Source organism: Rhipicephalus microplus, chromosome 7, assembly GCF_043290135.1.
Source record: "Rhipicephalus microplus isolate Deutch F79 chromosome 7, USDA_Rmic, whole genome shotgun sequence".
NCBI classification, from domain to species: Eukaryota; Metazoa; Arthropoda; class Arachnida; order Ixodida; family Ixodidae; genus Rhipicephalus; species Rhipicephalus microplus.
The window spans coordinates 100,100,788-100,116,126 of NC_134706.1; the positions used below are offsets into that span (position 1 = coordinate 100,100,788).

The 15,339-nt window shown below is 42.2% G+C and overlaps 1 protein-coding gene across 1 annotated transcript in view; it reads left to right on the plus strand.

Moving 5' to 3' along the window:
- Window positions 1–15,339, plus strand: part of LOC119186866 (uncharacterized) — a 221,925-nt gene that overhangs the window by 31,597 nt on the left and 174,989 nt on the right. Inside the window, exon 2 of the mRNA XM_075869532.1 lies at window positions 2,340–2,434. Coding sequence (XP_075725647.1) covers window positions 2,356–2,434 — 79 coding nt within the window. The 5' untranslated portion in view covers window positions 2,340–2,355. The remainder of the gene's footprint in view (window positions 1–2,339; window positions 2,435–15,339) is intronic.

Genomic DNA, 15,339 nt, shown 5'->3' on the forward strand with positions numbered 1-15,339 from the left:
TAGAGCCAATGAAAGTACACTAGAGCACAAACTTTATGAACCACTCACCGAAAACTTCCTCTCATTTTTATTTTCAATAGCGTGCAAAGAATGTGCTCCCATTAACCTCTTTGGTGGTAATTTCCACCAATGAGGCAACGATCTCGAGTTGCACTTTTAATTGGATGAGATGGGGCGCAACACAACAACATAATAAATAAGGTTGATCCTATGCCATGCCGCGTTCGAATGCACCGACCATTCACGTATCATATTGGTTTTCATCCAACCACAAATCTTTACATGCGTAGTTTTATGCCATTGATGCCCAATAGAATTCTTCAATTACTGCGACTTCGAACTTATTGGACGATGGTGGTTGTCAACACCATCCACTGCGTACAAGGGAAACAACACGCGAAGCTCAAAGCGCTGAAAGAAATAAAAACGCACCAGCAGTCATCAGGCAGCCCTTATTGGGCGTGAATTAACTCAAAACCAGCCAGGGCACCAAAGTATACCACCGCGGCAGCAGGTTCTAAGTAGCCACATTGTTCCTAAGAGTGGTCCGGACCACTCTTAGAATTTTCTCTCAGCCATGCTGTTTTTACGCACAATTTCGTTTCGTGAATCCACTTACGAGCACTTTTCGGTGACGTAAGCAAATATAGCAACTGCATCACCATCGCTGACATGTTCCCGGGCAGTCACAGCGCGCTTTATTTGCAGCGGCCGATGTGACAACGATGGCCTCTTAGGACGTTTTTTCGTTTCGTGAATCGACTTACGCAACAAAATTTCTCTTGCGCAAAAATGTTTTCGTAAGTGAGCTTTGTGAATCCGGCCCCAGGTGTTTGGTTTGCGCGCAAAATTTATTATTGCGCACAGAGGAGCAAACACATGCCCAAAAATACGTCGTTGTCACCTTTCTGTAGGTGCTTACAAATTTATCGCTAGAAGACACCATAAATTTCGGCGTAAGGCTAACAAACTTGCACATAAACACAGACAATACTCAATGATGTGAATGAAAACAGGTAATGGCTACTGTGAAATGCGGGAAGAAACGCTGACATGAAGCGCTTGGAAGCTCTCACGGCCATGCACAGGCAAGCATGGCTTAGATGTGGAGCTCAAAGTTGCCACTTGCTAACCAGCCCAGTTTCGGCATGGTTGACAGTCCTTGCTTTTTCAGAGGACAGGCGCATGTTATATTATTTCGCTGCACAGAATGCTACTATGACTGATACCTGGCGAGTATGCAAGGTAGCCTCTTAAGTACATGTGTGTTTCCCATTGAATTCACTACTAGCCGGCGATTTCTCCTTATCCGTGTCAGCTACAGCACCCGTTTCAGCAGAAATGACTACGCAACGCATTTGAAGCCCGTGGCACATTTCTTGAGCTCACGTCGAACAATATCGAGTTGATGAGTGCAATGTTTATTGAAGATATCCAGTTATATCACGTGCATTTGAGATACGAATATGCCGGCCAAAGGGGCGTAATTGAGTCCTTGGAGCCAGACACCTTTCTGTGCATAATCGAAAAATGTTTGTAGCGATCTGTTCGCTAGGGGATAACGTATACTTAAGAGCTTACTGAAGAACTACTGTTAAAACTTTATATATGCAGCCTAAAAAATGGCCAGAAGTTGATCAGATACATTTGCTAAGTTAATATTTGCATCTATGTTCCAAAAACAGTTACCGAGTCAATGTTATGCATAAGATCTTCGCAGGCTTGCAAAGTTTTTCTTCGCACAGCTTAAGCATTAGCCCGCCTGGCATAGACACTTAAAATATTTGGGTAGTTCCATGTGGGCGAATCTATTCTTTAAACAAAGAACTATAAATATGATTGAGGTGTCTTGGTAATTATGAAATAAACCATTCGTTGGGCTTTTTCTGACACTCACAAATAGAAGAACTAATGGAAGATTTGGCAATTATAATCAACCATCATAATCCAGAGAAGCGACAACACATAGTATGCACGTGAGTTACTGACATATAGTAGTGCACGGGATCAGGAACAGCGAGCGCAATACTGCATTTCCTTTGTCTTAGGCGGAACCTGCGTCACATTGAATCAGGTGCGCGTGTTTGTTTTTTCTAGCAATTCTTCCATGATGTTTCTAGCGAACATAAATAGGAGCGGACTTAGGCATCGCTCGAATGATTCTAGCAGGACTTTCAGTAACATATTTTACAAGTGCCACAGTAAAATTTGTATTTGATACGAGAACTCACGCGACATTTCTCTTCCTTTAAATCACCTTTAAATTGAGGTTTACTGTTTTCATGAAGACACATCTCTAAAGTACTCACCTTACAGTGAACTTTCTTTCTCTTATACAGACACATTTCTACAGCAATGGGTTGCAACGTATTGCTTCATGTCGCCCTATTGTGGGGCTTGCCTCCTGCGTACATTACTGTATTTGGCCAAAAACGTACGTATTTCTCACCTGCATGGCATTAACATAGAAAAAAATATGTGCGCTTGCTTCTGAAAACAGAAGTCTAGGAGGAATGTTCAGGGGGGTTTGAACCTACGAGCTCTCCTCCCTTAGCTACGCTACTGGCGGACACCGCACGCAATAAACAACGGTTCTTTCAAGTTAACCGATATAAAAGCACTACTCTACAGTAATTCTCACATTTTGGCTTAGCATGATAATATACCCAGTAGCACTGATGACATGTAGGACGGACTCGCCCGGTAAGCTAGGGCATTTTCTGGGAGTTGTGCTCGTACAGGTCACAATTAGATGAACGTATCTCGGCGCAGGTAGCTCGTGAAAATTGACTTTTAAGCATTTTGCGAGCCTCCTATTGTTGCAATGAAGACTAGACGACGTTTGCAAAGTGGCAGGGATTACTAGAGATGACTTGGAGTTACGGTTTTCCCGACCGGCCTTGTTTTCTGGAGTACTAGTAGGCCTTGCGTTTTTTTTTTGGAGCCGAATTGTAACGCTTCTAGATTATTTGTCAGCCAGCGCTGCTGAAAAATTATCCTAATAGTGTTTTAAGCACCTAGCTTCAACTCCCTTGCTTGGGCATAAATCGCTTCGCCGCATTGAGCCGATACGACCAAATGTCTACTGGTAATTGATATGTAATTATGAAAACGGCGTTCAATGTCGTGTAGTTGTGTACTAAAACGTCGCAGTGCCTACAAACAGCTTAATGATCACCAGATACTTACACATGCCAAGTCTCTACTTGCTTTTCAAATTCGCCCAAAAAAAGTGTTGCGCCACCCTCACTAGAGGGAGCCAGACATCATTGTATAAAAGCTACTTGGTGCATGTGTGCTTGCCTGTATCGCGAGAGGTATACGCTCAGTGTTGCTGAGTTTTGTACGATTATAAAGAGTGCCAATGTTCGTTCTGTATATGTCAGGTAAGCTTCTCTGCTCTGTTACCTGTGCTGTGCGTTCAATGTTGAATTGAAAAAAAAAATGCTCGACCTTTTTGGTTTTGAAATGTTAGCCCTAGCAGCAGGAGTGATTCTACGCGTGAAGGAACTTGATGCATTCTAGCCCGACCACATTGTGACATTCTGTGAGAGAGTAGTGCAACTCCCTCAAAGAGTGTACAAACTCTAAATCGGAAACATGACTCTACTCTGGCAAGGAAGCTTGTTCACTCTCGTGCCGCCTGAGTTGTACACTGTCTAGAGAGTCTACCTACTTTGGGCAGCAGAGGGTTCCCGGCACTCCTGAAAAGAAAGTGAACTACGGACAAGGCCTCACTCCTGCCAATAGAGTTTCTAGCCCTCTCATAGGGCTTTGAGTGGACATTATGAATTTAGTCTGTCATGTTGTTTGCCGCCACTTGTCAAAGAGTGAGAACATTTACACAGCTTCGCTGAGCATTGGCATTAGGCAGTGTTGTAATAATTGAGAATGCTATTTTCAGCATGCGGCTTATTACGTATATGTGTCGAGTGCGCACCGAGTGCCACAGAAGAACGCACAAAACATACTACAGGTACATTGTTTAGCGTGATCCTTAAAAACTTCTGTTGGGCATTACATAATCAAATACACTTGTCACTCTGACACTTCTAACCACTGGTGTCAATCTGATAAGCCTAGAAATGTCCCCGTGGGTCACGGAGCTTATTTTGCAGATATTGTGGTATCGGCATCGGTTTCATTAGTAATGAGTAAATAATAATAAGCCTTGTCCACAACTTCAAACACCAGCAATAAAGACATAAATAATTTTGATTCGAATGATGATCGAACCAAGGCTGTCTGCATGATAAGAGGTTGTTCTGTCACGGCACCATACGATTGATAACTTTCGTTTTTGACAAGAAAGGGCACGATTGCGATTCTGAGCACTTTAAAAAAAAGTTCATATTTAGACATGTAAAGTAAATGAAACAAGGGTAGCCAATAGAGAGTGTCACTATAACGTTCATGAAACCCGTGTACTTTTATCACTTGTGACTGGAGGATGTTTTTTTATCGCAGAAGCTCTAGCCTTGTTCTCAGCCTGATCACTGCTAAGCTTAAAATCCTCCTGTTGTTCGTTACAAAAAACTCAAGAAAGATGAAAATAAAATAGATAAAAATTGTTCGTATGACATAAGTAATAATAATATCTTGGTCTGAGCGAAAGTCGGGCTTTCTTGTTGTGCCTGTACTGCAGCATCGGCCCGGCGAACAAGAATGCTCTCACGAATCAGGGGTAACCGCTGTTTTTTGAGTCATTAGTAATGACAAAAAACTAAGCGTTGCCCGTGACTACAAAACAGAGAAATAAGAAAATAAATAAATAGCTCCGAATGGGTGCTTTGGTTGCCTGCTGTTAAAGGGTTCTTGGGATCCATGCCCTTGCCACGTTGAACTTTAGGCTTTCTACGACCCCGAACTATTCACTCGCTTGTGAGCCCGTTGCCTAATCATTATGTATTTCTCTCGTTTCCCTGTGTACCTCCTTTCCGGTTTTTCTTCGCTGAGATGTAGAGAACTAGAACCCTCCAAAAAACTGCAGCTAAAAGCTGACGCGTGCGCGCAACGATTGAGTGGAACCAAATTTTCTTCTTTCCAGTCATCTCTCCTTCCCTACTCTTGTACACATCGACGCTGTGCAGTGCTGTTAAAGTGACCTTCACTGACAGATGATGCTGAACTTAATGTCTTTAAATTTTATCTCTTTGAAAGTCACTGAATTGAAACTGATGCCCACGTGCTCAGTAACACGGCAGCGAACACACTCTTAAGAAAAAGGCTGTAGTAGATACTAACTTCGGTTTCCTAACCATTCGTCGAATATTTTACTGATCAGATTGTAAGTGCAGTTACCAATGAAATGGTTATGTAACCAAGCTGCCTCCCTCATTACTAACGAAGTTTGTAATTGTTACTAACGTAAATAATGATTTCTCGAAGGAAAGTGTAGTAGCCGCGATCATTTCTCCGCACGGATTACACGTTTTTATAACCATCCAGTACGCGAGCAACAGCAATGTGAATTATAAGTGAGCACATAAAATTATAATTAAAAATAGCGCACGTAAGCAATCTATGCGACACTTAAAGTTCAGAACTGGTTCCTGGAGTATATTTAGCCCTATATTTTGGAAACGCAGCTGTTGCCGGTTGGCGGCTATGCTGTAAGATAGATAATTTAAGTCCCGCGCTTTTATTTATAGTGCGTGCAGTTTTATTACGTGTGCGATCAGCGCAGCCTGGGACTTCTAACGAAGCATATTAACACAGCAATACACTATGGCTGTATTGCATTACACTGCTTCTACATGGCCAAATATTTCCGACCCAAGACTGGGTACTAAGCTTACATATATCGCCTGAATAAACTTGACTGCATCCCCGTGATAGCGCATATGCTGTTTAATGCTAGTAACAACACCCTATAAGCTTTTCTCAGCAAGTTCTTCAAACAGGTGCACAGCTATAAAATATTAACAGTGCGCAAAAGGTAGTAACCGTTGCCATCTTTAGGATCTGCTAACGTAGGTAGTAAATTGGTAGTAGTAAGTTAGTAATGGCCTAAGTTAGTAACTGCTGCTGTGGCCATTTGCTCGTGGTGACAAGCTTTTTACAAGCTGTGTTATTTTTTTTGAGTGCAGATGAGCGATGTCTTCGCTAGCTCTTCCTATGGCACGCGCGTTTGTACGTGACACGAAAATTGACGTAACTGACGGAACAGCAAATTTAGAGGTTAAACATTTCTCGTGACGAGTGGTAGCTCGTTTTGCCTAGCCATAAGCAGCTTTCGCTGTAAAGAAAACGGATTTATTCCTCCTTATTTTATATTTGTCGCACAACAAAATAATGTTTAGTAAAACTGACGTCACACGTCACACAAGTAAGCCAAGCCAACCAGAAATTCGGTTGAATTTTATAGTTTACGGGGCTGCCCAGATTGGTGGGAGACGTTCAAACCAATAAATTTGTGTCGTTTGAAAACTGTTTGCCTGGGCTGCCACAAACTATAATAAAATTGCACAAGAATGGTAAATGTGTAAATGCGCCCCCAGGAGCTGTAAGCAGCGACAAGGAAGTTTGCCGTTCTGTGCCGACAACTCAAATTATATCACCAGGCTTTCGAAAACTTTCAAAATAGAACAATAAAAAATACTGAAAAACTGACGTAAAATGCTGACTAATCCACATAGTGACTTTACGTATCAATAGTGACCACGTATCCACTTTACCGATTAGATTATCAAAGATAGGTCTATGCCCTTTCTTTTGAAATCTGGTACACTCTGTAACGCACAAACATGCTTATTCGTTTCTTTGTTTCGTCGCGTACTTGAGACATATTTTAGAGGATTCGATACACCTTCTAGTAGAGCTTTTCTTTATGGGGCCTTCTGACACTTCTCATGACCTTATAGTTTTACGTATTTTTCTAGCTAAAGGCTCAAATCATACGTGCCGCTAGAACGGCGGTGATAGGGCTACGCAGTGCAAAGTTATTCTGCGTAGAAATACCAAAATACAATAAAATAAATGCTTGCCATCAACTCGATTTTCGAGGCCTCATCTAACCGTGTTTCACTAACCTTATGACGTCGAAAGGCTGTCCAATGAAATGAACTAAAAGTCCTATCATACAGCAAGCTCACATGACATATTACCCGTAATGCCCAAGACGTCATTGCGATGATAGCAAATAATCTGGTATTTGAAAAGGGGGTGACACGTGCAAAACAAGCCACCTCGCAAACGCTTCTATGTACTGCAGTTTTACTAATCTTACTTTTTGCAATGACCTATATACGTCAATGCTCTTACAATTTTTATTGCTTTTGCTTCTTCAAACAACGGCTTCCGGAACGTGCCAGGCGCGTTTTCTCTAGCACCGTGGCGTTCGGCGCATTTCGTTACCAGCTTTGCTGCTTTGAAGCTGTTAAAGTCGGATAGCTTCATTTCGTTCAGCTTCGAATGAAAAATGAAGCAACGAAAAAAAATGTCTAATAGTAATTCTTATTTTGATCCAATGCCACGATTACGTTTAACGTTGCATTTATCCACTGATATGGCGGCCAGCTTCCGGCGTCATTCGTGCTTGCAATAGTTCTGGCATGCGAAACTACAAGTTATGCAGTCAGCAACAATGTTTTCAAGCGTTAGAGGGCCCCTTTAGCTGCGAATTTTTTCTTTGTGCACTGCAAGCACTTTTGGAATCTATCTATCTATCTATCTATCTATCTATCTATCTATCTATCTATCTATCTATCTATCTATCTATCTATCTATATAACCACCTACGTCTTGGTGCTCTCGTGGTCACCCTCTTAATTTATGGTAAACCAAAATTAGTAAGGAAGGGTGAAATGGTTTATCAAGTACTAGATGGTCATGACATGCATATTGACCTACAACTACAACGCCAAGCACTCTACACAACGACAAACAACGCCTTCAACGCCAAACACTTTTCAGCAAACCGTGACACATACATGCGAGTGGGTATGTGCCACTGGTACGTGATTGACATCTTTAGTCTAAACACGAATGGCAAGAATACACATCGGTAACTTTAACGCTTCAGCGCTAAGAAAAACTCGATATTACCTGAGTTGACCAGATGAAAGCAATGAATAATGAGAAGGGTCCTAGCGGGAATCCTACTCCAGAATTCTGCGTAGCAGTCACGTTTTAAACGCGAAGAATTTTTTTCGCGAAATACAGTTTCTTTGAGCGGAGCAATCTATATAGCCGCTTACGTTTGGGTGCTCTTGTCGTGACTCCCATAGTTAGGCGTAAACCAAAATTAGCATGAGATTTGATTTATATATGGCGTTTAACGTCTCAAAAGCACCATTTGATTACGAGAGACGCCATAGTGAAGGGCTCCGAAAATTTCGACCACCTGGGGTTCTTTAACGTGAACCCAAATCTGAGCATACAGGGCTCAGATTTTGGTGGTAATAGGGGCTATCGCCACCCAAATGGCACTGTCTCTACTATTTTCGTTTCCACAGCAAACGCAGCCATCACAGCAGGTTTTCAATACCGCGCCCTGCGGATGAGCAGCCGAGTACCTTAGCCACTAGATAACCACGGTGGGGGAATTAGCATGGGACGGTAATGTAGTTTGAAGAATATGACGCGCTGGTCAAGACATCAATAATGTCACATTGTCATCGCGTACGTCGTGAAACATTTCCCGTCAGACATTGGCGCCAAACCTCGGGCGGGTATGTGCCGCAGGTAACCGGGTATGTGGTACAAGTTATTAAAACTTAGCCCATGTAGTGACAATTCTTTTTTTGTATCTCCTTCTCTTCTCTTTCCTCTCTCTAATTTTTATACTCCCTCTTCCCATTTCTTCAGCGTAGGGTAGCACACCGGGCATGTGCCTTGTTAACCCCGCTGCCTTCTCTCTTGTTGTTCTTGTCCTAGTATCTACCCAAAATTGACGAGAACACACATGGGCAATTTTACCGCGAAAGTGTTAGGAAACACCAAACATTGGTAGTGTCGACCCTATGAATGCAAAAAATAAATGTCAGTGTCTCAGCTGGAATCAAACCCGAGCTTTTTGCGGGGCAATGACGCATTCTACCACCGCGCTACACCTGGTCTCAGAACTACTTTTCAAATAGACGCTAATATTGATGAAACGTCAATAGTGGTTGCAGTGCTGCCTATCAAATTTTATAAACAATTCATAAGTACTCCTTTAATACAGTGGTCACTTTAGGTTAAGGTTGATTGTGGTTAGTTGTCATGCGCTGAAGTTGATTTATTTAGCAGTGTTTAGGGGCAGCATCCTCGCTAGCATCAGCGCTTCATAGCAGTTTAACGTTGTTAATACGCATGTTTCAAATGGCATCATTGCGGAAGTGCAAGGAACTGATTATATAAACATCTTAAACTATTCAACATATATCTGTGCGTGCGACATTTTACATATATTTAGCGTCATTTCATGACATGTGGCTCAAAAAAAAAGTTGCAACCTTCCCGCCGAATGTTTCGCATAACATCAATTTTCAGGTACTTGGGATCCACCGTTTTTTTTTCTTTTTACCACAGAGCCAATCCAGGTCTCGGAACACTTCTTCAAATTGACCCTATACTGTTAATAAAACTTCGATGCAGGTTGGAGTGACGGCTATTCAATTTTATAAAAGTTACATATGCGCCTTCTTTGATACAGCCCCGTCCCGCCGTGGTGGTCTAGGGGCTAAAGCACTCGGTTTTTGACCCGCAGTTCACGCGATTATATCCCAGCTGTGGCGGCTGCTTTTTCAATGGGGCGAGAATGCTGTAAGCCCATGTGCTCATATTTGTGATCCCGGTAAAAAACCCCAGGTGGTCGAAATTCGCCGAGCCCTCTACTACGGCACCTTTTATAATCATATATGACAGTTTTGGTGTGTTAAACCTCACATATGAATCAAATCAAATCATTCGATCCAGTGGCCACGTAGAGTTACCGTCAAATGTAGTTAGCTGCTATTTACTGAAGTTAACTTATGTAGTGGTGTCCAAGGCTAACATCTTCACGAGTACCATGATTTATATCAGCTCAGCTTACCGCTTCTGGTGTTGCTAATATCTACCTAGCTGTTGACATCGTTTCTAATCCAAAAAGAAAAGTTACAACAAGTGACTGAGCTGTAAGCAAAAATACAGTGGGTTCTAAAAATCAACCAAGGTCTTCACACCGAGAATGATAAGCTTTCGAGTAGAATTGAAAAAGTAGCACAATGCCAACATGACAATACCTTTAAAATAAAGGGTATCTCACTTGAAGGCGAGTCGCAAGCCAGAGTTTCGCGAATGGGGGAGTTGAATAAAAAACAGATCTGGGAGGTTGATATTGACATCTGTCTTCGAGTGCCTACAGCTATAGGCATGACCAGTCGAACATTATTCTTTGGTTTGTTCTAACTGAGAAGATTGGATTTCTCAGCAAAGCTAAGAAAGCAAAAATAGACACGACAGCACTGCGATTTAAAATGTCATAAAAAGTGTTCGTGAACGAACACCTTCCTCGGTATTGTGAACGACTTCTTGATGCTGCCGTAGAAAGGAAAAAGGAAATGAAAAGTTGTTTCGTGTGAACCGTTGGCGAGAAAGAGTTCGTGCGCAAAAACAAAAACTCCCCAGTTGTTATAATCGGCAACTTGGAAGACGCCAAAAAGTGGAGGCGTGAGCAATATGTTTTATTTAAAATGAAGCTTGTTTGATCTCTTGGAGAGCGTATATTACAATACCCCATCGTTTCATAAATTAGTTTCACATAGCAAACTACCTAAACTTTTCTGCCTTATTGTGCGGAGTGTAAAAAAAAAAACAAGCAGGACAAACTGAACTGTCTGTAAAAGTCATTAACGCACAATTTTGACATCTTATTGTACTGTGAAACATGGCTCACTATATATCATGACCCACCCATATTGTGAAAGTTATGAATACCATGGTCCAGTAAGCGCAAACAGTAGAGGTGGGGTTTAGCAGTCCATATTAAGCAATATCTTGCATATGAGCTAGTTAAAGAATTTTTTTCACATAACGAGCGGCGTAGAGAGCACAATGATACGCTTAGCTATGTTACAATTGTGCTTTATATAGGCCTAAGACGGAAAAAACGCATAGTTTTCAATTTCTAAGAACAGCTTTTAAATTTTCTGAGTCATTCGTTTTCCCTTTTTTCATGATGAGTGACGTAAACATAAATATGTTGGCTGATGAGGTATCTTCTAAACAGCTTTCTGGTTTTATTAATTTGTTAATCTGTGCAAACGTAATTACGGAACCTACAAGGTTCACTGTACAAACGCGTACCCTATTTGATATGTGTATAATTAACATTCATCCAACTTACTGCGTTGTGGCATTGCTATCTGCTGAGATAAGCCATCATCTTCCTATATTCTGCTTGATTACTTATGTTTGTAAGTGATGGGAAGGGAGAAAGAAAAGACTGTCACGTAGTTTTCATGACATAGCATTCGAAGCTTTCCGTTTCTTGATTCTGTCAACAGATTGTTCATGTGTGTTTCAAAAGCAAGACCCAATTGTGGCGTACAATTCGTTCTTTGAAATTATGATCCACTAATATGACCAAGCAGTTCCGCTAAAATCACGCTACCGAGAGAACAGGAAGATACGCAAACCTTGAATAAATACCCAGTTGTTAAAAATTAGAATGACCAAAAACAAATTGTATAACAAGTTCGTAAATTGCGGAAGTGCTGATATTTTAGTGACTTTAGGAAATTTAAAAAAATAGGTGAAAGCTGAATTAAAGCAGGCAAAGTTTGGTATTACACATAATTATTTGATAAGATAAAGAGTGACCTTAAAAAATTTGGAATGAAGTCAGAGACATCAATGCCGTGCAGACAAATAGCACTGATATTAACATAAAACACCCACAGGAGTGTCGACAGGTATACGGAGGCAGCAGCTACTTTTAATGAATATTTTGTTTCTAGCACCCGGTATCATTATAATGAGGAGCATATGGCTACACCTATCATGAACAGTACCAGTCTCTCTAGCTCAGTTACACTTACACCTGTTACCGCTGCCAAAGTTACTCAACTACTGCTTAAAGTAAAAAAACAATGTATCTGCAGTTAATGACGACGTTGAAGCTCGCAGCGCTTCAAGGTGCAGTCAAGTACAATCTTCGGCAGCAACCTAGTCAATGCGCCATCTTTTGCGACTCGAGGTCAGCCTAGAAGACCCTATGGTTCATTATGCAGCACGAGTTACATGAACAATCAATATATCAGATAAGGCACGACTGCCACGGTACGCTCGAGGAAGCTCACGGAATGGTATTTCAATGGTTGCCGAGTCATTGCGGAGTTGTCGGCAACGACCGCGCGGATGAAGCTGCTTGATCGGTCATGCCCAAGACCTGCGTACGCCCATACTACTCTTGAGAACGGACGCTACAAGGCAACTATAATCACTTGCGTGCCGTATAACTCTCCTACAACGGAATACGCTGGGTTTGTCCAACCCGCCCCTGTATTCAATCGACCTAAACTTGCAGCTTCGTTTGCCAACCAGGCTCCCACGATGCGCTGAAATTTCACTGTGTCACTTGAGGTTGGGCAAGGTATTTACGAATGCGTATTCTCGTCTTCTTAGAAGGGTGAGCAGTTCGTCATGCAACATCTGCGCTTGCGGGGAAACGCTTGAGCACACTCTATGCCACTGCCCAGCATACCAGTCACAACGACTTATATGGAAGCAGAGCCCTGTCAGCTGGGTGCAGGGCCGCTTACAAAAAGAAGGTCCTGGGACCTTGGCCGACGGTTTTGCATACGCGCAAAGCCACAAAAGCCCTCTTGTGCTTCTGAAGGACCACCTGACTTCACGAGTACTTGTGAAAGAACAGTGTGAAACCATGCTGTGTATTCTCGAGGGGACTATTCAACCTTCTCTTTCCAGTCCTCTTCTCTGTCTCTTTCCTTCCTGATATTTTCCTTTTTCTCCACTCCAAGTGTTGAGTAGCCAACCGATCCAAGCTTGGTTAACCTCCCTGCCTTTCCCCTCTATTAATCTCTCTTACTCAACTTAACAGAACGGCTATACATATATATTTGTTTATTTTTATTTATCGATTGATTGGTACTGCAATTCCCTGGAAGGATTTTAGCAGGTGGGTACAAAAGACGTAAATATCAGCTTATAACACCAGGCAAACAGACGTGATAGCCTATCCCATTTCACATAGTAGGCAGCCATATAAGACAGAGCTAACAATTCACTATCACTTGTGTCTTACAACGTAAACAAACGTAACAAAATATTACCGATGGCACATCACTCTCATTTTAAGAATGAGAACATAGCTAGCACACAAGTAAAATTTTTATCTATGTTTTTCCAAGTTAGCAGCAAAGGAAGGTAGAGATTGTGTAGTGACTTGATCGTTATTTAAACTACTGGAATCCTGCACATTCCTGGCGAAAAAATAATAATTGAAACAATTATTGCCGATTCGGAAGGGAGTTATTGTACGATCATGATGTTGTCTAGTGGCGTAACCTGAAGCAATTGAAATAATGTTTCCAGTATGTACCTTGCAAAGCCGAATAATTATTTGATATAAATATTTTAATCGGGATATGCGGTTCCTTTTTGAAAGTGAAGGTAAGTTAGCTCTGACGAAAATTTCATTTACCGAGGTTCTTTCATAACTGTTATATATGAAGAGAACGACAGATATCAGGGCGACGAGTTTTTAGGCGCAATGCACCTTACGGGCCTTGTTTTTTTTTTTTTTTTGCCTCCAGCTGACTTGTTTTGCTGCATGGGGTCACACACATTATAACAAAATGGGTATAAAGTGGGAGCTAGGAGTCCAGCAATTTGATAAATGGCTCTGCAGTTGAGATCAATAGCAAACAAAGTGAAGTGAAGAATTAAAAATCAAGGTTCTCGTTTTTTTATGAGCACCCACTAAGCTGAATGTTTCCAAACTCCACGCTGGATTGTACTACAATTCGAGCATCATCGAAATGCTTGTCTCTCCAAGCCCTTCTTTTCTAATGGATGGTTTTGGGCCTAGTAAGTGGAACGACAGCGAAAAAAGGAATTGAACTCAGATCTCTGGAAGAGCAAATAGAGGGGATACTCAGGCACAAGCATGAACATTAACTCCCACAAACGCAAGCGCAGCGTTAAAAGAGGTAGGCGAATGCGTACTACCGCTTCGCAGTTTCTGAAATTTTCACCACATGTAACCACTGCAAGTTTTTGTTTGCATTTATCGGTCAGCTGAATTTCCACGCAAAACTCGCGATGGCTCCTATAAAACTTCAGTTGGGCCTGAATGCTACGTATTTCAGAAATAATACACCGGCACAACACACACACAAGTAGAAACACACAGCACGGCCCACATAGAAAAAGAGTCACAGCATGAGAACGTAGTCAATGAAGGAGACTGTGTTAACTCCGGGAGATCATTCACCCACGTCTATTTCCCACTCGATCATTGAAATACGTGACAACACATGTGTAGAGCATATACAAAGCTCTTTATTATTCGCAATGCGCATAAGGTGTTAACATGTGGGCAGCTTTTTTCATTCATTATTACCGCCTTAAGATAAGGGTTCTTGTATAGAATCCAGCCAGAAATACGAAGAGACGACGTACCCGGGTCACTGCAATTTCGCAAACCCTCCGCTCTGGGTCAGCTTGCTGGCGCTGCCATTTCGCTACTGCTTCATGAGCCACAAGCCTGGATCCACTGATCTGCGCTGCCGTACTGCAGCCGCTCAGTGAGAACGAAAGTCTTAACTGCCGCGAAGCCACGCTCAGAGTCATCCTGTCATCATTCATAATGAAGTGCACTTCATGACCATGGAAGAGAAAGAGTCTGAAGCAAGCGTGTTTTGTAGCTCTCGGGGCGTCAAAGCGAAAAACACAGCGTGCCACGAGCGCACCTGCTGTCATCGTTCTCGTCTTCTACCTGCGATTGTCGCGCTAGTGGCCGCCTTGTAAGCCAGCGCGTGAAAGCCAGGACAACAGGCATCAGAGAGACAAGGCGCGACTCTTAAGAGCTTCGTTTCTAAAACACCACGCAGCGCTCGTGTTTGTCGTGTCGTTTCTATGTGAAAGGTATCTTGTGTTTGCACTGTTCTTGTTAGTTCTGGCAGTCAGCTGCTTGATTTTTCTTTGAGGGGCCATGAACGGGATGTAGAAATGACAGCTTCGATGCCAGATGTTTGTTCCAGCATAATATAATGAGTCGCGGCAGCAACTCCGACGAGTGAGATCAATGTCTTCTGGCGTAGCGTCAAAAATGAGACACCAAGTGTCGCTTCCGAATACAATACCCCCAAATTTGGACGCGCGTTAACAAACCCCAGATGGTCAAAATTT